This window comes from Rhinopithecus bieti, unplaced genomic scaffold, assembly GCF_001698545.2.
Source record: "Rhinopithecus bieti isolate Rb0 unplaced genomic scaffold, ASM169854v2 scaffold_21201, whole genome shotgun sequence".
NCBI lineage: Eukaryota > Metazoa > Chordata > Mammalia > Primates > Cercopithecidae > Rhinopithecus > Rhinopithecus bieti.
In genome coordinates this window covers 17,437-42,346 of record NW_016810610.1, presented here as the reverse complement: position 1 = coordinate 42,346, position 24,910 = coordinate 17,437, and the positions used below count along the sequence as shown (strand labels likewise).

At 35.7% G+C, this 24,910-nt stretch overlaps 1 protein-coding gene across 1 annotated transcript in view; it reads left to right on the top strand.

Moving 5' to 3' along the window:
• The window catches only part of LOC108542443 (attractin-like protein 1), a gene marked incomplete at its 3' end in the record, with an annotated part of 118,504 nt that extends 105,635 nt beyond the window's left edge, over positions 1–12,869 (top strand). Inside the window, exon 10 of the mRNA XM_017892460.1 lies at positions 12,732–12,869. Coding sequence (XP_017747949.1) covers positions 12,732–12,869 — 138 coding nt within the window. The remainder of the gene's footprint in view (positions 1–12,731) is intronic.
• Between the last annotated feature and the right edge of the window lie 12,041 nt (positions 12,870–24,910).

The following is a 24,910-nucleotide window of genomic DNA, read 5'->3' as shown; positions in this document are numbered from 1 at the left end:
TTTTATGTAATTGGGTGCATATATATTTAGAATAGTTTAACTCTCTTGTTGAATTGTTCTCTTTACTATTATGTAATGCTTTTTTTTTTCTTTTTTGATCTTTGTTGGTTTAAAGTCTGTTTGTCAGAGACTAGTATTGCACCCCGCTTTTTTTTTTTTTTTTTTTTTTACTTTCCATTTGCTTGGTAAATTTTTCTCCATCCCTTTATTTTGAGCCTGTGTGTGTCTTTGCCTATGAGATGGGTCTCCTGAATACAGCACACTGATTGGTCTTGACTCTTTATCCAATTTGTAAGTCTGTGTCTTTTAATTGGGGGATTTAGCTCATTTATATTTAAGGTTAATACTGTTATGTGTGAATTTGATCCTGTCATCATGATGCCATCTGGTTATTTAGCACTCTAGTTGATGCAGTTTCTTCATAGTGTCATTGATCTTTATATCTTGGTATGTTTTAGTAGTGGCTGGTACCGGCTTTTCCTTTCTGTATTTAGTGCTTCTTTTAGGATCTCTTGCAAGGAAGGCCTGGTGGTAACAAAATCCTTTAGCATTTGCTTGTCTGGAAAATATTTCATTTCTCCTCTTATTAAGCTTAGTTTGGCTGGATATGAAATTCTGGGTTGAAAATTATTTTCTTTAAGAATGCTGAATATTGGTCCCTAGTCTCCTCTGGCTTATAGAGTTTCTGCTGAGAGGTCCACTGTTAGTCTGTTGGGCTTCCATTTGTAGGTGACCTGGTCTTTTTGTCTGGCTGCCATTAACATTTTTGCCTTCATTTTGCCCTTAGAGAATCTGATGATTATGTGTCTTTGCTTGATCTTCTCATGGAGTATCTTAGTGGTGTTCTCTGTATTTCCAAAATTTGAATATTGGCCTGTCTTGCTAGGTTGGGGAAATTCTCCTGGATAATATTCTGAAGTGTGTTTTCCAGCTTGTTTGCATTCTCCCTGTCTACTTAAGGTATTCCAATCAATTGCAGGTTTGGTCTCTTTACAAGGTCCCATGTTTCTTGGAAGCTTTGTTTCTTTTCATTCTTTTTTTCTGTAGTCTTGTCTGCATGCCTTATTTCAGCAAGGTGATTTTCAAACTCTTATATTTTTTCTTCCGCTTTGTCACTTTGGCTATTGATACTTGTGTTTGCTTCATGAAGTTCTTGTGCTGTTTTTTCAGCTCCATCAAATCATTTATGTTTCTCTCTAAACTGGTTATCCTAGTTACCAGCTCTTGTAACATTTGATCAAAGTTCTTAGCTTCCCTTAGCTCAGTGTAGTTTTTTATTACCTGCCTTCTGAAGCCCACTTCTGTGAATTTGTCCATCTCATCGTCTGTCCAGTTCTGTGCCCTTGCTGGAGAGATGTTGTGATCATTCGGAGGAGAATAGGCACTTTGGCCTTTTGGGTTTTTGGCATTTTTGTTGTTGTTGTTGTTGATTCTTTCTCATCTTCTTGAGTTTGTCTGGTTTTGAGTTTGAGTTTCAGTTTGTTCTCTTTGAGGCTGTTTACCTTTGGATAGGGTTTTTCGTGGGGCCTTTTTTTGTTGTTGTTGCTTTCTGTTTGTTTTTCTTTCAATGATCAGGTCCCTCTTATGTAGGACTGCTGTGGTTTGCTGAGGGTTCACTTCAGCCCCTATTCATCTCCTTCGCTCCTGCATCTGGAGATATCACTCAAGGAGACTGGAGAACAGCACAGATGGGTGCCTGCTCCTTCTTCTGGGATCTCTGACCTTGAGGGTCAGCAAGTCTGTGATTTTTAAGTGGAAAGTTTAATTCGTTTACATTAAAAGTTACTATTGATATGTGAGGGCTTATTTATGGCATTTTGTTAATGATTTGTGGTTGTTTTATATATCCTTTGCTCCTTTCTCTCTTATTGTTTATCATTGTGGCTTTTTAGTTTTCTGTAGTGGTAGCATTTGAGTCCTTTCTTTTTCTTATTTGTGTCCTTGCTTCATCAGGGAGTTTTATACTTTCATTTGTTTTTATAATGGCAAATATTGTCCTTTCACTTCCTGAAGTGTCTGTTTCGGGACTTGGCTAGTGGTGATGAATTCCCTGTTTTTGCTTGTCTGAACATAGCTATCATAATACCGAAGAGGGAAAGCCGAAAGCTTTTTTTTAAAGAAGTGGAACAACACAGGGATGCCCACTTGCACCACTCTTGTTTAACATAGTCATGAAAGTCTTCAGACTGAGCAGTTAGGCAAAAGCAAGAAATTAAATGGATCTAAATTGGAAAGAAGGGAGTCAAATTGTACCTGTTTGCAGGTTACATGATCTTATATGTAGAAAAGCATAAAGATTCTATCAAGAAACTGTTAGTACTGACAGATGAATTCAGTAAAGTTACAGAATGCCCAATGAACACACAAAAATCAGTAGCATTTTTACACATGAACAATGACTAGGAGAAAAGGAAATCAAGAAGGTAATACCATTTATAGTAGCTACAAATAATTAAAATACTTAGGGATAAATTTAACCAAGGAGATGAAAGACCTAGAAACCTTTAACATATACATTTTAACTTGTTAAAATATTTTTCAGATTTATATTAATACCAGTGAGATATAATAATGCTATTCAAATAGGTCTATTCTTTTCTTCATTTTGTCTTATTTTACTACTACATCTATATATGTTGTGGACCCAACAGTACTTTATTAAAATTATTACTTTATATAATTTTATATCTTTTAAAGAATTTAAATGATGAAAGGAGGGCAAGCATATATTTATAGCTCTTATTATATTAACCTTTTTACCATTTCTGATTTTCTTTATTTGTTCCTGTGGCTCCAAACCGTCAGGTATCGTATCTTTAGCCCAACACAGGTTTTCTTGACTCACCTATTCTGTGCTTTTATTGGTAAAGATGTTGCATTTTTATGGTTATAGGACAAATAATACCATTATATACACATATCAAAAAATAATTATTTAAAAATATCAGGTAATAGAAAAAAGGAAAATAAATATGCATTTCCTGGTTTTATTATTACACAATAATTACCACTACTGTTTTTCTTTTTGCATGGAGTTGAATTACCGTCTGGGTCACTTGCTTTCCTGTGAACAACTTCCTTTAGTATTTCTTGTATGGCTAGCCTTCTAGCATCTAATTCTCCTAATGTTTTAATATTTAGGAATGTCATTATTTCTCTAATTTTTTAAATGTAGCTTTGCTTGATAGAGGATTCTTGGTTGGCATTGTTCTTTTGAGTATATATTATTGTACTGCTTACTGGCCTCTATTATTTCTGATTTAAAATCAGTTGTTAATATCACTGGGGTTTTTTGTAAGTGAGAAATGATTTTATCTCTTTCTTCTTTCAAGATTTTGTCCTTGTTGTTGCTTTCATCATTTTAATTATAATGGGTCTTTTTTAGATCTCTTTGTGTTTGTCCTTTTTAGAGTTTTTTAGGTTTCTTGCATGTGTAAGTTAATGTTTTTCATCAAATTTGAGTTTTCAGAAACTATGTTTTCAAATACTTTTTAGTTTCTTTTCTCTTTCTCCCTTCTCTCTTTCCAGTGTTTCTATTATTCATATGATGGTAAAATTAATGATGTCTCATATGTTTTTCCAAGCTCTGCTTACTTTTCTCCATTCCTAGTTCTCTCTGTATTTTGGATTACATAATCTGTCGGTCTATCTTTAAGCTTGCCGATTATTTTTCTACCAGTTCAGATCTTCTGTTGAATTCTTATAGTGTATTTTTTGTTATTGTATGTTTCTTCACAATTTTTATTTATTTGTTTTTTCCTTCCTTCCCTCCCTTCCTTCCCTCCTTCCTTCCTTCCTTCCTTCCTTCCTTCCTTCCTTCCTTCCTGCCTTCCTGCCTTCCTGCCTTCCTGCCTTCCTGCCTTCCTGCCTTCCTGCCTTCCTCCCTCCCTCCCTCCCTCCCTCTTTATTTATTTATTGAGACACAGTTTCACTCTTGTTGCCCAGACTGGAGTGCAATAGCGTGATCTCAGCTCACTGCAACCTCCGCCTCCTGGCTTCAAGCAATTCTCCTGCCTCAGTCTCCTGAGTAGCAGGGATTACAGGCACATGCCACCACACCTGACTAATTTTGTATTTTTAGTAGAGACAGGGTTTTGCTGTGTTGGCCAGGCTGATTTTCAACTCCTGACCTCAGATGATCCACGCACCTCGGCCTCCCAGAGTGCTGGGATTACAGGCGTGAGCCACTGTGCCTGGCACCTTATTTTTTATATCTTTAATTATTTTTGAATATTTTTATCTTTTTTTTGTTGTTGTTGTTTTTGAGACAGAGTCTTGCTCTGTCGCCCAGACTGGAGTGCAGTGGCGCGATCTCGGCTCACTGCAAGCTCCGCCTTCCGGGTTCATGCCATTCTCCTGCCTCAACCTCCCTAGTAGCTGGGACTACAGGCGCCTGCCACCACGCCCGGCTAAATTTTTTGTATTTTTAGTAGAGATGGGGTTTCACTGTGTTAGCCAGGATGGTCTCAATTTCCTGACCTCGTGATCTGCCAGACTCGGCCTACCAAAGTGCTAGGATTACAGGCCTGAGCCACCGTGCCCGACCTATTTTTATCTTTTATGTGTATTCTTTGTTTTAATCAACTCTCTCTCTCTCTCTTTTTTTAATCTCCTGGTTTTATGGTGTTTTGAATTTTTTATTTTGAGATTTAATTTAGAATTGTTTTTTCTCTTCCTTGTCAGGGTTTGGCAAACCAAGGTTGGTAGGCCAAATCTGGTCTACTGCAGATTTATGTAAAGAAACTTTTATCAAAATACAACTTTACTCAGTTATTTGTGTGTTATGTTTGTTTGCTTTTGCACTACAGTTGCAGAAAGGAATAGTTATGACAGAGGGTGGCCTACAAAGCATAAAACACTGTCTAGTCCTTTATGTAAAAAAAGTTTTACCAATTCCTTTCTTGTAGTATATTTGTATAACCTGGTTTGTGGATGTATCTACAAGGGCCATTTACATCTGCTTTTACAATATCTGTGGGGTATTTTTTTGTTTGCAGAGCAGGTTTATATTAATGTTTTACTTGGTAGTTTGTTCACCAAATGTATAATGTGAATTTAAAATTACCATATAAGCCTGACATAGCCTTTAAGTTCTCACAAGTGGTGTTTTTCTTTCATACGCACATCCCAGGCGACTTAAAATTCTTTTCCTCTTTTTGCAGAGCTTGTGAAATGTTTTAATACCTTTTTCATAAATAGTATCTCCAGTTGATAGGATCACTTTATGAACATGGTTCAGTTTAGCTTGCTTCCTTTAGGATGCCAAGAATTATATCTTCTTGGTCTGCTGGATTTTGGAACCCTTGCCTCCTAGTTCTTATTAGTCTATTCCATGTATAGTACAATTTGGTCGCTAGCTCAAACTTAGCTTTACTATTCTTGCTTTGAATCTCTTCTTCATTTCTAGCATCTGATAATACCTATTTCTTTTAAAGTGGTGTATGTATTGAAAAAATGCTTTGGGTAAATTTTGTCTTAAATTTTGTGTATATTTTAAAATTTATTAAGATTGTCACAAAGATATTTTTAAATGTTGCACATCTGTTGCAGAGCAACCATTTTTCAAAACTATGTACTTATTTGCATATCAAATGCTGAGTTGTCATTATATTTTATTTTGATTTTTTCCTGTTTGTGTGTCCATAAATGAGGAGCCATCTGGAGTGGTTTTAAAATTTAGAGAAAATAGAATGGATGACTTCTCTTTAGTTTTATTCGTATTCCATAGCTACTGAGATATTAGATGATACTAGAACCTTTCAAGCAACAATGTAACCTCAACAGACTCTTATGTGCAAGCTTACATTTCCTGTCAATCTAACACTCTTTTGGTAGTGGGGAATAGAACATAATCATAGGCTTACTAATATATCATTTTCTTGTTGGTATTTGATACAGCCATTATGCCTGGGTCCCTTTCCTATAATATACTTTCTCCTTTGCCATTGCTACCATACTAGTTATAAGGTGTGACAATTATCAGACTTTCTTCACCAGATATTTTTTCTGCAGTTAGGTCTAAAGTATACTGGCTTTCTGCATCATATATAGACCATGTCAGGCTTCCTTGGTTTACACTTTCCACCAGATGGATGAAAGAATACCAGTGATAGGCTTCTTGACTGTCCTATGAGTAACCTTTGTTTTCAGAATTTTTCTTATTCAGGAAAGGAGGGTTGAGTGGCATTTTGCCAGGGAACCTCTTTTATCATCAAGAGGTATTGTAGATTAATACCTTCTAGGTTTGTTCATGTAAGTCACCCTAATGCCTATCATTGCTGGTACATTTACTTTTTATTTTACTGTTAATCTGTGAGGGAGATGTTAGATATGAGTGCTAAATTTAGCTGTCTCATTCAGATGTGAAAACTTTTTTTTAAATGATTCTTCCAAATGGCCAGAAATTTCATGAAGTTGTTACAGCAACCCATTTCTTACTTTAAATCTTCTGTTAAGTCTTTACATGTAGTGGACACTGAATACATTTGGTTTTTACCTGAGCGAATTGATTAGTGGTGTCACAGAGTAAATTTTCTGTGAAACAATACCTTAAGCTTTTAAGGATAATGTTATAAAATTAAAGTTTTTAATAGCATTATTGTGTAAATAATAATAATTTATTATAGACAATTGGTAATACAGAAAAATCTTACTGTATTAAGATACCCATCAGCTTTTCCATAAGCGTATTTATACATTTCATCACAAAATTGTCATCATTATGTTAAACTGAAACAAAATATGCACATGTTTTTTCAATGTGATGTTTTAATACAGGTATATGTTGTATAATGGTCGAATCATGGTAATTAACATATCTATTACCTTAAACATTTATAATGTCTTTGTTGTGAGAACATTCAGAATCCTCTCTTCTAGCTATTTGAAATGCATTATTGTTAGCTATAATCACCTTGCTACTGTTCTTGTATTCTGTTGCATAGTAGGTATTCCTCCTATCTGTAACATTGTATGCATTAAACAACCTCTCCATATCTCCCCCTCCTCCTATTCTCTCCAGTTTCTTGTAATCATCATTATACTCTTAATGTCTATGAGATCTTTTTTTAAAAGATACCACATATGACTGAGATCATGTGGTGTTTGTCTTTCTGTGCCTGGCTTATTTCGCTTAAGAAAATGTCATCTACACTCATCCATGTTGTCCCAAATGATGGGATTTTATTTTTTTATGGACCTTTTTCATGGCTGAAACATATTTCATCATGTGTGTATATGTGTGTGTGTGGGTGGGTGGGTGTTTATTTATTCACACTTTCTTTATCCATTCATCCATGTTTGGTATTTAGGTTGATTCTATATTTTGGCTATTGTGTGTAGTGCTGCAATATATTAATACATTGGAGTGCTGATGTCTCTTCAACATACTGATTTTATTTCTTTTGGATGTACACCTGATAGTGGGATTGCTGGATCATATAGTATTATTATTTTTTTTTTTTTGAGAAACCTCCAACTATTTTTGATGTAGCAATTTACATTCCCATAAAAAATGTTTAGAGTTCCCCTTTCTCCACATACATGCCAGCATTTGTTTTTTTCACTGTCAATTTTATAATTTACCCATGGCTGTTTAGGAGCATGTTCTTTAATTTCTATCTATGTGTACAGTGTTTGAAGTTCCTTCTCTTTTCTTCTAGTTGTATTTCATTATGGTCAGAAAAGATATATCATATGATTTTGATATATTTAATTCGTTAAGACTTTTTTCCCTGAAATATTAGCTATCCTGAAGAATGTTCCATATGCATTTGAGAAGAATGTGAATTCTGCAGCTTTTGGATGGAATATTTTGCATATGTGAAGTCATTTTTGTCTTAAATTCAGTTTATGTCCAGTGTTTCCTCATTTATTTTCTGTCTCGATGATCTGTCCATTGCTGAAAGTTGGGTGTTAACATTCCCCTACTACTATTATTTTGCTTTCTATACCTCCCTTTTGATCTATTAATATTTGCTTTCTATATTAAGTTACTCCAATGTGGGTTACATATAAATTCTCAATTGTTCTATCCTCTTGTATTGATCGCTTTATCAGTAAATATTGACCTCGTTTATCTCTTTTATAGTTTTGACTTGAAGTCTATTTTGTCTAATAGAAGTATAGCTAATCCTACTTACTTTTTTCCATTTGCGTGCAATATGTTTTTGCATCTCATTACTTTAAGTCTATGCATATTCTTAAAGGTGAATTGAATTTTTTGTTGGCAGTATGTAGTTGGGTCTTGTTTCTTTATTCATTGACCCACTGTTTGTCTTTCATTTGGAGAATTTAAGCACTTTCCATTCAAGGTAATTATTGGTAGGTAAGGATTTTGTACTACCGTATTGTTACTTGTTTTCTAGTTGTTTTGTAGAACATTTCTTTCTTTCTTCTTCTCTTACTGCCTCCCTTTGTGTTGAGTGATTTTCTCTATCAATATGATATGATTTCTTGCTTTTATTTTAGTGTATATATTATAGCCTTTTGGTTTCTGCTTACCTTGAGCCTAACAAAAAAAACTTATCATTTTAAAAGGCTATTTTGAATTGACAAGTTAATTTTGGTCTGAAAAAAAGGAAAACCCACTCTATTCTTTAACTTCATTACTCTTCTACATTTTGCATTTTTTGATGTCATAATTTATATCTTATATTGCTTATCCCTTAACCAAATCATTTTAGTTGTTATTATTTTTATTTGCTTCGTTTTTTAACCTTCCTAATAGGATATAAGTATTTCTTGACCCATGATTACCATGTTAGAGTATTCTGAATTTGTTTAGATACTTATTTTTACCTGTCAGTTTTATAGTTTTGAATTTTTTTTGTTACACATTAAGATTATTATTTTTTTGTTCTAGTTTGAACAACTCCTTTCAGTATTTTTTGTAATGTAGTTCTAGTTGCAAAGGGTTTCTTCACCTTTTGTTTATCTGGGAATGTCTTTATTTCTAATGAATAAATTTGCTCTATACAGTATTCTTGGCAGGCAGTTTTGTTGTCTTTGAATATGTCATTCCACTCTCTCTTGGCCTGTGGGGTTTCCCCTGGTAACTCTCCTGTCAGGCATAATGGAATTCTTTTATGTGTTATTTGCTTTTTTTTTCTCATGCTGCTTTCAGTGTTCTCTGTCTTTGACTTTTGAGAGAGTGGTTATATATGTCTTAGGGTTATCTTATTTGGATTAATCTGTTTTGTTACCTTTCACCTTTCTGTACTTGAATATTTGTATCTTCAGGTTGGGACATTTTCTGTTATTATTTTTCTAAATAAGCTTTCTTCGCCATTTTCATTTTTTATTCTCTTTTGAACACGAGTGATACACAGATTTGCTCTTTTGACACTGTTTCATAGAACCTCTGTGTTTTTCTCATTGCTTATCTTTTTTCTTCTCTGAATGTGTATTTTCTAAGAGCTCGTTTTTGAAATCAGTGATTCTTCCGCTTTGTCATTCTGCTATTGATGCACTTTATTCCTTCCTTCCTTCCTTCCTTTCTTTTTCTTTTCTTTCTTTCTTTTTTTGTTTTTTTGAGAGGGAGTCTTGCTTGTCACCCAGGCTAGAGTGCAGTGGTGTGATCTCGGCTCACTGCAACCTCCGCCTCCTGGGTTCACGCCATTCTCCTTCCTCAGCCTCCCAATTAGCTGGGACTACAGGTGCCCACCACCATGCCTGGTTAATTTTTTGTATTTTTAGTAGAAACGGGGTTTCACCATGTTAGCCAGGATGGTCTCAATCACCATGTTAGCCAGTATTGTGATCCGCCTGCCTTGGCCTCCCAGAGTGCTGGGATTATAGGCGTGAGCCACTGTGCCAAGTCTTCATTTTTCATTTCGTTTATTATTCTTTTTAGCTCCTGGATTACTGTTTGATTTTTAAAATTATTTCAATTTGTGGAATTTCTTTAACAAATTCTTCATTTGTTCCACTGTGTTGTATTGACATTGCTGATTTTTCTTAAAGCAGCTATATTTTAATTCTTTGATTGCCCATGATTTATGTATATATGTTTAGGATTAGTAATTGGCACCTTGTTTTGGGCATTTCATGAGGCCATCTTTTCCAAGCTAATCTTTCTTCTTCTTTACATGTGTCTCTGTATGTGTTTTGATGAATTAGGTATTTTTTTCCAGTCACTGCAGTCTGAATTTGTTTGTGACGGTTCTATTTTGGTGGGCTTGTTGTTATATTCTGAGCAGACTGACTCTTGTATTTCATTTTAGTACTGGAAGGTGCCCTGAGCCCAGCTTTGACATGATTGTCTAATGCAGGGTCCAAACTCATTGTGATCATGGGAGATCCACATTGGGTGCCCAGGCCATGTAAGAGATCAGGGTCAGACCCTCACATATGAAGGATTGTAGACCATCCATCTGACATTGTGGCACTCACAAACATCCTCTGTGGTGTGGCATCCTCTCTGCCAGGGATGGTAAGCCACTACCAAGTTCTCTGTGCTGCCTGTTACTAGCCCTACTCCCTTTTTTTTCCATAGGTGGCCTCAGGTGGTTCAACCCCATTGTACTTTTGGTGCTCTTTATGGGATGATGCAGAAGCAAATCTCCCATGGAAGGGTTCAGGATGGTAGAGAAGCATAATGCCTACCTCCAGCTTCTTCTTTTGAGTGTAGAATCCCTGAGTCCTGGAGGCCTTTCTGCGTATAGTACTCTAAGGGATTGGGGATGGGGTGTTGTGGTCACAGAAAACTGATTCTCTTACCATCAACCATACTTTTACTAGTCTGTAGTCCAGAGAGGCTTCACAGCCTTACTTATGCATTCCGGGTTTTTTTTTTAGCCCTTGTGAAAGCAATTGTATGTGTGGGTGGTTGTTCAAATTGATGTTTCTTCATGGGTATGATTGTTGGAGAAACCTATTTTGCTGTTTGCTCTGCTTCCTTGAGTTTAACATTGTGATCTTTGTAAATATAATGCTATGTATTAATTGTTTCTCTTGATTTGTCGTGAACATTACTCCTTGTTATTAAATTTTCTCATAGTTGTTTCATAATGTAATATGAAGTTTAAAAACATATTATAATTTTTCTCAGTTTCATAAAGAGGATGATGAGCATTTTTTTCATAACTGCATATTCTTTCTATAAGGCATTGCAATAGAGTTGCACCTCTAAGAATTTGTGTAAAGTATTTGGTTTTACTCTTTCGTATGTCTGTTTCTTCACATGCTAATTCATTTTGATGATCCTATGCTAGCCTCTTGGGAATTCCTCTCACTTTCAGATTTTCTGAATGTAAGAGGCCGTTTTACATGCTAGTTAATATCTGTTTTTTTTTTTTAATTCAGAGTTCCATGTATGTATTTGTTTCTGTCATTGATTAGCTGTGTCACTTTGTGTAGTTGCTTAACCCAGATTTCCCCATCTTAGAATCAGTCCTAAACACAGCAACTTCCACATAGCATTGTTTTGAAGATTAAATAATAAAATTCATGCGTACCATTTGGTCCTCTTTCTGGCCAAGGCATGGTGTTTACAATGTTTAAAAATTGATGCTTATGTGCACTTACCAATCAGAACAGATACCAACTACAAACAATTGGCATCAGCAGAATATTGGCTTTCCTCATGGAGAGAGAGCTCTATTACATGCTAGTTGCTATCATAGTTGTAATAAGTAAAAATAATCATGAGGTTGACAAGATGATTTTTGGCCAAGCAGTTACCAGACTAAGTTAATATTATGTCCAAAATAGACACAAAAAGCAGGAGCTTTCATATATGAACTTTATTCTGAAATTTTTGTAGTCTGCTGTAATATTAAAATCGAAACATAGAAGTCTCAGTTATACAGATATAGAAACAATCTCATACTTTATATTTCATTCTGTGTAGTTCAAACTTAAATAACTTTCAGTTAAGGCTTGAAGTTTTTCTTACCTAAAGAAGATACACATTTATGCAAATTAATTCAAAAGTACTTTTTTTTTTTTTTTTTTTTAAGAAGGAGTCTTGCTCTGTTGCCCAGGCTGGAGTGTAGTGGCACAATCTCGGCTCACTGGAACCTTCATCTCCCAGGTTCAAGCGATTCTCCTGCCTCAGCCTCCCGAGTAGCTAAGATTACAGGCATGCACCACCATGCCTGGCCAATTTTTTTGTATTTTTAGTAGAGATGGAATTTCACCAAGTTGGCCATGCTGGTCTCGAACTCCTGACCTCAAGTGATCTGTCCTCCTTGGCCTCCCAAAGTGCTGGGATTACAGGCGTGAGCCACTGTGCCTGGCTCAAAAGTACTGTTTTTTATAATTTTACTATTAGTTTACTTTATTCTAGTAAGAATCTGTTGCCACACAATTTTCTATATTGATTGATTCTTTATTATTACATGTTAATATAAAAGATGAATTTTAGCATTCTTTATCAAAGTTATAGTATTTAGCCTTGTGTTGATATAATTTATCAGACATGCCATTCTTATGAATTTTTAAGATTTATGCTAAAGATTATTCCCTCTTTAGCTATAACTTTTATGTTCCAGTTCATCTTTAACCACAGCATTGTAAAGAGGTTAAGGTAAAATTTCAACACATGATTTATGGTACACATTATCTTGCATAAAACTCTGAGCTATATGTGTTATTAATTTTTAAGCAAAACTTGGAAGATGCTTTTGGACATTTTACAATCCAGCTTTTAAGATACATTCTTTGTTTTGATAACTATTATACTTGATATTATGTTAGATATTTGTAATACTTTTTACTGTTTCCTTTAGCTTGCCAGTGTAATGGACATAGCACTTGCATCAATAATAATGTGTGCGAACAGTGTAAAAATCTCACCACAGGAAAGCAGTGTCAAGATTGTATGCCAGGTTATTATGGAGATCCAACCAATGGAGGACAGTGCACAGGTAAGTTTCTTTTAGCAAATTTTAGTGTATTTTACTAAGGAAAAGATAATTAAGAAAGCAGCACCTGTTGTGGAGAATATATATTACTACAGAAAAGTTTTTATTCAGTTTTGATATGTTTTCTAAAGTAATATGTATTAGAAACTGTGAACTGTAAAATTCTGTAATATGCTTGCTTCAAAATATTCCTTTTCTTATTTCAAAATGAAGGCATGTTTCTTACTGTAATTTATCAAATACAGATAAAAGAAAAAAACTACTATCTCACTATTCAAAAATAATCATTGCTGATAGTTTTTTAAATAAGTAGTAGTTTATTGTTTTGACTTTAGAAATAATAATTAAAAGTTAAATGTGTTTAACTTACATGAGGTAAGATTTTTATTGCACAGGGTGATAGTATGGAATAGTATTTAGGAGAGTATGGGTTTGGAACCAATTCTGGGCTGAAATCCCAACTCTGTCACTGTTCAAATGTATAACCTTGTTTCATTAACCTCTCACTGTCTTATTTTTCCCATACGTAAAATGCAGATGATGATAATTCGCTAAGTTGTTGTAAAGATCAAATGAGATTATATGTAATATAGGCCTTAGGAATTGAAGCACATAAAAAAGAGCATTATAAATGCTAGCCATAATCATCACATTCTTGTTTACTAAACCCTGCTTTCCTCCATCTTCCTCTCTATTCTGCTACTTCTTTCTCCTGCTTTGTAAATAATATTTGACTTTTAAATATAATTTCCTTTTAAAGTAGAATTTAGTAGAAATCCTTCATTATCTCTAGATTGGAACTTGTGTTTTAAATTTTTAATCTACCGTCTCTAAATGGAGTTTGCCTACATAGCACCCACAGAAATACGTCATTGACTGTGAAAATGTAAGGTATTTGAGGGAGTGGAGCCTGACTTTGGTTAGATAATTTTTTTTTTTTAAACACTAGCTGCATATTAGAACCAGCTGAAAGGCTTTTAAAAATATGGATGTCTGGGCCACTTTCTAAAACAATTAAATCATTATCTGGGTTGTGGTTCTAGGGTGATTCTTGGGTAATTGTTCTTTTTAAATGTTTCCCGTGTGACTCTAATATGCACTCAGAGTATGAGATGTTTTCATTCACATTACAATTTGTATGTCTCTGTAAACTGTCATGTATTTAATATAAAATTGTGTATGTTTTATTTTACTTTTATGACAATTATTTTAGATATATTTTTCAACGTATTTTCATGCCCATATGTAATTAGTTCATTCTGTAATTTACTTAATATATTTGTTGACATTTATATAATGCTTCTAACCATAACTCCAATTCTAGGGAATGACTTTTTAACAAAGTGAAACCCACAACAGACACTTAACTATGTACAGTGTTGTGCAACTATCTGATTTTTTTTTTCTATTTTTTTAGACAGAGTCTCGCTGTGTTGCCCAGGCTGGAGTGCAGTGATGTGATCTTGGCTCACTGCAACCTCTGCGTCCTGAGTTCAAGCGATTCTCCTGCCTCAGCCTCCCGAGTAGCTGGGACTACAGGCCCCTGCCACCACACCTGGCTAATTTGTTTTTGTATTTTTGGTAGAGATGGAGTTTTACTGTATTGGCCAGGCTTGTCTTGAACTCCTAACCTCGTGATCCGTTTGCCTCAGCCTCTCAAAGTGCTGGGGTTACAGGTGTGAGTTACCATGCCCGGCCATTTTTTTAAGTTTTTAATTAAAAAAAATTCAAATTTTAATTTTGTAGGTACATAGTAGGTGTACATATTTATGGGGTACATGACATGTCTTGATACAGGCATGCAATGTGAAATAATCACTTCATGGAGAATGGGGTAACCATCTGCTCAAGCATTTATCCTTTGTGTTATAAACAATCTAATTACACTCTTTAAGTTATTTCAAGTTATTTTAAAATGTACAGTTAAGTTACTATTGACTATAGTCACCATATTGTTCTATCGAATAGTAGGTCTTCTTCATTCTTCCTATTTTTTGTACCCCTTAACTACACCCCCTGCCCTCCAGCCCTCTGTTGTTTTTGTACCCATTAAGCATCCCTACCTTCTCCCCAGCACCCCATTACCCTTCCCAGCCTCTGGTAACCATCATTTTACTCTCTGTGTTCATGAATTCAGTTGTTTTGAATTTTAGATTCCACAAATAAGTGAGAACACGTGATGTTTGTCTTTCTGCGCCTGTCTTATTTCTCTTAATATAGTGATCTCCAGTTCTATCCATGTTGTCGCAAATGACAGGATCTCATTCTTTTTTATGGGTGAATGCCATAAAAAATATATACCACATTTTCTTTATCAATTCATCTGTTAATACAGCAGTCCCCAACACTTTTGGCATCAGGGAGTGGTTTTGGGGAAGACGGTTTTTCCACGGATGAGATGGTGGTGGGGTATAGTTTGTGGATGAGACTATTCTGCCTCAGTCATCAGGCATTCGTTAGATTCTCATAAGGAGTGTGCAGCCTAGATTCCTCACATGTGCAGTTCCCAACAGGGTTTGAGCTCCTGTGAGAATCTAATGCCCCCTCTGATCTGACAGGAGGCAGAGCTCTGGCCTTAATGCTTGTTCACCCGCTGATCACCTCCTGCTGTGCAGCCGGTTCCTAACAGGAAATAGACTGGTACCAGTCCATACCCTTGTGTTAATGGACACTTAGGTTGCTTCCAAATCTTATCTATTGTAAACAGTGTTGCAACATAGGAGTGCAGGTATCTCTTTGATATACCAATGTCCTATTTTTAAGGTTTATACCCAGCCAAGGAATTGCTGGATCATGATTGCTCAATTTTTAGTTTTTTGAGGAACCTCAAAACTTTTCTCCATAGTACTTGTACTAATTTACATTCTCACCAAAGTGTACAAGGGTTCTGTTTTCTCCACATCCTCACAAACATTTGTTACTGCCTGTCTTTGGATGTAAGCCATTTTAACTGGGGTGATATCTCATTACAGTTCTGATTTGCATTTATCTAATGATCCATGATTTTGAGCACCTTTGCGTATGCCTGTTTGTCATTCGTATGTCTTCTTTTGAGAAATATCTATTCAAATATTTTGCCCACTTTTTGATTGGATTATTAGATGTTTTTCTGTGGCATTGTTTCAGCTCCTTATATATTTGGGTTACTAATCCTTTGTCAGATGGGTAGTTTGCAAATATTGTCTCCCATTCTGTGGGTTTTCTCTTCACTTTGTTGGTTGTATCCTTTGCTGTGCAGAAGCTGTTTAACTTGTTGTAATCCAATTTGTCCGTTTTTGCTTTAGTTGCCCGTGCTTACAGGGTATTGTCCAAGAAATTTTGGCCCAGACCAGTGTCCTGGAGATTTTTCCCCAATGTTTTGTTCTGGCAGTTTCATAGTTTTAGGTCTTAGATTTAAGTCTTTATACCAATGCTTTTTATATATGGCAAGATACAGGGTCTAGTTTCATTGTTCTGCATATGGATCTCCAGTTTTCCCAGCACCTTTTATTGAAGAATCTGTCTTTTCCCCAGTATATGTTTTAGGCACCTTTGTCGAAAATGAATTCACTGTAGCTGTGTCAATTTGTTTCTGAGTTCTCTGTTCTGTTACATTGGACTGTGTGTCTGTTTTTATGCCAGTATTATGCTGCTTTGGTTACTATAGCTCCTTAGTATAACTTGAAGTCAGGTAATGTCATTCCTTCAGTTCTCTTTGCTTTGGATAGCTTTGGCTATTCTGGGTCTTTTGTGGTTCCATATATATTTTAATATATATTTTTTCTATTTCTGTGACAAATGCTATTGTTATTTTGAGAGGTATTGCATTGTATCTGTAGTCTGCCTTGGGTAATATGGACATTTTAACAATATTGATTCTTCCAATCCATGAATTGATTCTTCCAATGCATTTTTGGTGTCCTCTTCAATTTCTTTAATTAGTATTTTATAGTTTTCATTATAGAGATCTTTCACTTCTTTGATTAATTCCCAGGTATTTAATTTTATGTGAAGCTATTATAAATGGGATTATTTTCTTAATTTCTTTTTTATATTGTTCACTATTGGCATATAGAAATGCTACTGATTTTTGTATGTTGATTTGGTATCCTGCAATTTTACTGATAATCCGTTCTAATAGGTTTTTATGGAGTCTTTAGGTTTTTCCAAATATAAGATCATATTATCTGGAAAAAAGGATAATTTGGCTTCTTCCTTTCCAATTTGGATGCCCTTTATATCTTTCTCTTTTCTTATTGCTCTAGCTAGGAAGTTCAGTACTATGTTCAATAACAGTGGTGAAAGTGGGCATCCTTACTTTGTTCCAGATTTTAGAAGAAAGCCTCTCAATTGTTCCCCCTTCAGTATGATACTAGCTGTGGGTCTGTCATATATGGCTTTTATTAGGTTGAGTTGTGTTCCTTCAGTCCTCAGTTTTTTGAGGGTTTTTTATCATGAAGGGATGTTGAATTTTTATCAAATGCTTTTTCACTGTCAATTGAAATGATTAGATCTTTTTTATCCTTCATTCTGTTGATATGACACATCACATGGATGATTTGCATATGTTCAACCATTCTTGCATTCCAGAGGGATAAATCCCACTTAGTTATGAATGATCTTTCTGATGTATTGTTGAATTTTGTTTTCTAGTATTTTACACCAACATTCACTAGAGATATTGGCCTATAGTTTTCTTTGTTTATTTGTTGTTGAGAGTCTCACTCTGTTGCCCAGGCTGAAGTGCAGTGGCGCGATCTCGGCTCACTGCAGCCTCCACCTTCTGGGTTCAAGTGATTCTCCTGCCTCAGCCTCCCGAGTAGCTGGGACTATAGGCACGTGCCACCATGCCTGGTTAATTTTTTTTGATTTTTGGTAGAGATGGGGTTTCACCGTGTTAGCTAGGATGGTCTAGATCTCCTGACTCGGGATCCGCCTGCCTTGGCCTCCCCAAGTGCTGGCATTACAGGCGTGAGCCACCACGCCCGACCAGTTTTCTTTCTTTTCTCCTTCCTTCCTTCCTTCCTTCCTTCCTTCCTTCCTTCCTTCCTTCCTTTCCTTCCTCCCTCTGTCCCTCCCTCTGTCCCTCCCTCCGTCCCTCCCTCCGTCCCTCCCTCCCTCCCTTTCTTTTGTGTGTGTCTTTGTTTGCTTTTAATATCAGGGTAATATTGGCCTTGTAGAATGAGTTTGGAAGTATTTCCTCCTCCTCTGTTTTCCAGAATATTTTGAGTAGGATTGGTATTAGTTCTGCTTTAAATGTTTGGTAGAATTCAGTTGTGAAGCCATCGGATCCCAGGCTTTTCTTTATTGGGAGACTTTTTATTATACCTTCAATAACCTTACTTGTTATTGGTCTGTTCAGGTTTTAGATTTCTTCCTAGTTCAATCTTGATAGGTTGTATCTGTGTAGGAATTTTTTATTTCTTCTAGATGTTCCAATTTTTGGCATGTAGTTGTTCATAGTAGCCACTAGTGATCCTTTGAATTTTTGCAGTGTCATTTGAAATGTCTCCTTTTCATTTCTGATTGTATTTTGTGTCTCTGTTTTTTCTTAGTTTGTCTGGCTAAAGATTTTTCTATTTGTTTAACCTTTCAAAAATCAACCTTTTGTTTCATCAGTCTTTTTTTTATTGTTTTCTTCATTTCAATTTTATTATTTCTGCTTTGATCTTTCTTATTTTCTTCTACTAAGTTTGGGTTTGGTTTGCTCTTCCTTTTCTAGTTCTTTAAGTAATGCATCATTAGATTATTTGAAGCTTTTCCTCTTTTTTTTGATGTAGGCACTTATACCTAGATACTTCCCTCTTAGTACTTCTTTTGCTGTATCACATAGGTTTTAGTATGTTTTGTTTCTGTTATCATGTTTGAAGAAAATTTTCAGTTTCCTTCTTAATTTCTTCATTGAATCTCTGGTCATTCAGGAGCACATTGTTTAATTTCCATGTATTTGTAAATTCCTCTTGTTATTAATTTCTAGTTTTATTCCATTGTGGTCAGAGATGATGCTTTATATTATTTAAGTTTTTAAAAGATGTTTTACAACTTGTTTTGTGACCTAACATATGGTCTATACTTGAGAATGATCCATGTGGTGAGGAAAATAATGTGTATTCTGCAGCTGTTGGATGAAATTTTCTGTAAATATCTGTTAGATCTATTTGGTCTGTAGTGCAGATTAAATCCCGTATTTCTTTGTTGGTTTTCTTCAAAGAAAGATCTGTCCATAGCTGAAAGTGCAGTGTTGAAATCTCCAGCTATTACTTTATTGAGGCCTCTCTCTCTCTTTATCTCTAATAATAGTTGCTTTATATATCTGGGTCCTTCATTGTTGGGTGTGTGTGTGTGTGTATATATATATGTGTGTGTATATATATGTGTGTGTGTATATATATATATTTAAAATTGTTTTATCTTCTTGCTGAATTGACCCCTTTATCATTATATAGTGACCTTCTTTGTCTATTCTTTTGTTTTTCATCTTGAAATCTATTTTGTTTGATGTAAGTATAGCTACTCCTATTCTTTTTTTGGTTTCTATTTGCATGGGATATCTTTTTCCATTCCTTTATTCATAGCCTACATGTGTCTTTATTTGTAAAGTATGTTTCTTGTAGGCAACAGATTATTGAGTGTTCTTTTTTCCATCCGTTCAGCCACTCTCTATCTTTTGATTGAAGAGTTTAGTCTATTTACATTCAAAGCTATTATTGATAAGTAAGGACTTACTTCTGCCATTTTATTATTTGTTTTCTGGTTGTTTTGTGTTCTTCTCTTCCTTTCTTTCTTTCTTTCTTTCTGTCTTCCTTTAGTGTAGGTGATTTTTTCTAGTGATATAATTTAGTTTCTTGTTTTTCATTTCTTGCATATCCATTGTATGTTTTATTTTTGTTTTGAGGTTACCATGAGACTTGTAAATAGTACCTTATAACCCATTATATTAAGCTGATAACAACTTGACACTTTTTGTGGTCCTCTTTTCCTTCTTTCTTTCCCTTTTGTCTTCCTTTAGTGAAGGTGATTTTTTTCCTGGTAATATGATATAGTTTCTTAGTTTTTATTTTTTGTGTATCCATTGTATGTTTTTTGGTTTGAGGTTACCATGAGTCTTGCAAAAAGTATCCTATAGCCCATTATTTTAACCTAATAGCAACTTGACACTGTTTGCATAAACAAACAAAAAGAAAACTAATAAAACTCTATACCTTAACTTCATCCATCTGCTTTTAACTTGTTGTTGTTTGTATTTATATCTTATTTTACTATCAAGTCTTGAAAAGTTGTTATTATTTTTGAGTTGTTCATTGTTTAGTCTTTCTCTGTAGGATAAGAGCAGTTTACTCACCACAGTTACACTGTTACAATATTCTGTGTTTTTATGTGTACTCACTGTTACCAGTGAATTTTGTGTTTTCAGGTGATTACTTATTGCTGATTAATGTCATTTTTTTTTTTTTTTTTCTGTTTGAAGTACTCCCTTTAGCATTTCTTTTAGGACAGGTCTGGTGATGATAAAATCACTCAGCTTTTGTTTGTCTGGGAAACTCTTTATTTCTCCCTCATGTTTGTAGGATATATGTACACTTCAAATATATACATTTTAGGATATATATATATACATTTCAAATGTAAAAGTTGTCTTCCTTCAGCACTTTAAATATGTCATGCCACTGTCTCCTGGCCTGTAAGGATTCCACTGAACAGTCTGTGGTCAGATGTATTGGAGCTCCACTGTATGTCATTTGTTGCTTTTCCCTTGCTGCTTTTCGGATCCTTTCTTTATTCTTGATCTTTGGGAGTTTGACTCATTAAATGCCTTGATGTAGTCTTTTTTGGGTTTAATTCTGTTTGGTGTTCTATAATCTTCTTGTATTTTGATAATGATATTTTTCTCTAGTTTGGGAAGTTTTATGTTGTTATCCCTTTGAATAAACTTTCTACCCCTATCTCTTTCACTTCTTCCTTTTCAAGGCCACAAACTCTTAGATATGCACTTTTGTAGCTATTCTCTAAATTCTGTAGATGTGCTTCATTGGTTTTAATTTTTTTCTTTTGTCTTTTCTGACAGCGTACTTTCAAACACCCTGTCTTTAAGCTCACTAACTTTTTCTTCTGCTTGATTAATTCTACTATTAAAAGACTGATGCATTCTTCCATATGCCAATTACATCTCTCAGCTACAGAATTTCTCCTTGATACTTTTTAATCATTTCAATCTCTTCATTACATTCATCTAATAAAATTCTCAATTTCTTCTCTTTGTTATCTTGCATTTCTTTGAGTTTCCTGAACACAGATATTTTAAATTCTCTGTTTGAAAGGTCACATATCTTTGTTTCTCCAAGATTGGTCCCTGGTGGCTTATCTACTTCATTTGATGAGGTTATGTTTTCCTGGATGGTGTTGATGCTTGTAGATGTTCTTCATTATCTGGGCATTGATCAGTTAGGTATTTATTGTAGCCATCACTGTCTGGGCTTGTTTGTACCTGTCCTTCTTGGGAAGGCTTTCTAGATATTTGAAAGGACTGGGATATTATGGTATTAGTTGTATCAGATATAGAGGGGACCCTAAGCCCAGTAACACTTTACTTACAAACTCATAGAGGGACTGGCTTGATGGTCTTGGATAAGATCTGGGAGAATTCTGTATCACCAGGCAGAGACTGTTGTTCTCTTCCCTTATTTTCTCCCAAACAAACAGACTTTCTCCCTCTGTTCTGGGCCACTTAAAGCTGGGGGTGGGTGGAGTGACAAAAGTACCCCTGTGGCCATCACCAGTATGACTGTGCTGGTCAGACATGAAGCCAGCACAATACTGGATCTTGCCTACAGCCTGCTGTATCCACTCACTGGTTGCTTCCTGTGTTCGCCTAAGGTCCTGGGGCTCTACAGTCAACAGGTGGCAAAGCCAGCCAGGCCTGTGTTCGTCCCTTCTGGATGATGAGTTCCTCAGGCCCCTGATGGGTCCAGAGTTGCTATACAGGAGTTAGGGACTAGAGTTAAAAACCTTAGAAGTCTACTTAGTGTTCTGTTGTACTTTGGCTGAGCTGGCACTCAAACCACAATATGCAGTCCTGCCCACTCTTCCCTCCCCTTTCCAAAGGGAGAGGAGCCTCACCTCGTAGCCACTGCCATCGAAGGTCATGGGGAGTACCGCTAGACTACAGCTGATGATCCCTTAAGGCCCAAGGGCTCTTAAATAAGCTTAAGGTGAATGCTGCCTGGCCTGGGACTCACCCTTCAGGGGAGTGGGCTACCCTCCAGCCTAGGGTAGGTTCAGAAATACCATCCAAAAGTCAAGTCCTAAAATTGGGGACCTCAAAACCCCACTTGGTGCTCCATCCACCTGTGACTGTGTTAGTTCCTAAGGTGCAAGGCAAAGTCTCATTTACTTTTCCCTGTGCTTTTCTCAAGTAGAAGAGTTTTGCTCTGTAACCACTACAGCTGGTAATGTGCTGAGTTTCACCTGAAGCCAGCAAGTCTCAGAGACTTACCTAAGACCCTCAACATAGAATGTGGTATTGCTGCTGGTTATTCAGGACCCAAGTACTCTTCAGTTAACCAGGTGATGAATGCTTCCAGGACTGGGTCCTTTCCTTCAAGTCAGTGGGTTCCTTTCTGGACCAGTATGTGTCTGGAAATGTCATCTGGAAGCTAAGACCTGGAAGGAGGGCCTCATCATTCTGACTGATGCCAAGACAAAGTCCTCTCCACTTTTCCCACGCCTCTCCTCAGGTGGAAGTTAGGGGTCTCTTTTGGAACCTTGGAACCACAATTTGTGCAGTCTGGGGTTAGAGGAGAGGTGATGTCAGTACTCCCTTAGTCACCTCCTCTGCTGTCCCAGCAGGTCCTGTGCCCTGCCAGTTCACTGTTTCTGGGCCCAGTTCAGCACTAGGACTTGCCTAAGAGCTGTAGTCCTTATGGCCTAGACTGCCTTTCAGGTTTACTTAGAGACTCAGAGCATTTTAGCCCTTGGTGGTGAGGTCACTGGGAACTGAAGTTCAGACTGCTAGGACTGGCAATTTTCCTTTTTCTCATGTTGGTTTATACGCGCCCTCTATAGGCGGGTGTCCCCTGAGTTTTGTTCAGTTCTCTCCTTTCTACTATAATAATAGGACATCAGTGAGTTCAGTCCCTCAGGATTGCTGTTTTCTCCCTCCTTTAGTGCCCAGAGATACTCTCTGCACCATATGCTGCCACTGCAGGGAGGTGGGAGAGGGCTGATGTTGGCAGTTGGAGACTTTTTTAAAAAATCACTTCAGTGCCTCTTTCACTGATAGAAGTTAACACCAGGTAGTATGAGGGCTCACCTGATTTTTGGTTTTATGAAGGTGTTTTTTCTTTTAGATAGTTGTAAATTGATGTCCCTGTTGGGGGGAACGATTGATGAAACCTTGTATTCTGCTATCTTGCTCTGCCTCTCTATCACATTTATCTATTTCTTAAACATTTTTCTCATCCCAAAAGGAAACTGTGTACTCATTAAGGAGTCACCCCAGCCCGTGTCAACCACTGATCTACTATCTGTCTTTACGAATTTACTTATATTCTGGATATTTCACATAAATGAAATCATACAATATGTAACATCTCGGGATTTCCTTCTTTCACTAAATGTAATGTTTTTGATGTTCATTCTCATTGTAGCAAGTGCCAGTACTAATACCTTTTTACAGCTGAATAATACTGTGGTTTTGATTTCCATTTCCTTAATGATTAAATATTAAATATCTTTTGATGTGCTTGCTGGCCATTGTATCTTAATTTGGAGAAATACTTATTCAAGTACTTTGCCTGTTTAAAAAATTGTGTTTTCTTAAATTTTGGAAAAATATACACAATATAAAATTTACCATTTTAAGCATTTTTAAGTATACAGTTTAGTGGCATTAAGGACATGTGCATTGTTTTGCCACCACCATCTTCATTCCTCTGTAAAACTTTTTAATCTTGTAAATCTGAAACTCTATATCCATTAATAAATAGCTACCCACTCCCCCCACCTCCTTCCAAACCCTAAGAACTGCCATTCTACTTCTGTTTCGGTGAATTTGATGGCTATAGATACCTCATGTATGTGGAATCATGCAGTTTTTGTCCTTTGGTAGCTGGCTTATTTCTCTTAGCATAATGCCTTCATGGTTCATTCATGTTATAGCATGTATCAGACTGTCTTTCCTTTCTAAGGTTGAATAATGTTTCATTTTGTATTAGAACATTCACAATGTTGTACAGCTGTCACCTTTATCCAGTTCTTACACACATCATATTTGGTCTATCTATTTATTCATTGATGGACACTTGAGTTGCTTCCACCTTTTGGCTGTTGTAAATAATGCTGCTAAGAATATAGCTTACAAATATCTTTTTGAGTATTTGTGTCTTTTCATATGTTTATTAGCCATTTCTTTATCTTCCTTGGAGAAATGTCTATTCAAATCTTTTGCTTATTTTTAAATTTTTTTTTTGTTGAATTGTAAAAGTTCTATATATCTTCTAGATATGAGGCTCGCATCAGATACATGATTTGTGTTTTCCACCATTCTGTAGGTTGTCTTCACTTTTTTGATGGTATCCTTTAAAACGTAAAAGTTTCCATTTTGATAGTTTATCTATTTTTTTTATTTTGTTGCTTTTATTTTTGGTGCCATATCTACAAATCCATCACCATATGTAACATCACAATGATTTTTTTTTTTGCCAACATAGGCAAAAGGAATACATAAAAGTCTCTATTAGCTACAAAATGTTTTAAATTATTGTGGTAAGTTTTATTATTCTAACAGGCAGAGTGCTTTTAGGAATATGTTCCTCTTTAAGGATGATACTTCTCTGCTAGGTTGGAGACTGGTTTAGTTATTTCACATTAATTTTTGTTACTGACATTATACATTTGACAAGCCAAAGTACAAGGCAATGAAAAATTAAATAGAGTGAATAATAGATGCCTATTGTGTTCACTGTTATACTTTCTCTGGTGGTTTATAAAGTTTTTAAAATAATTCTTTAAGAGTTTCTATGTTTCTTAAAGTTGGCAGGAAATACTTTGCTGTCTATGACTTTTAT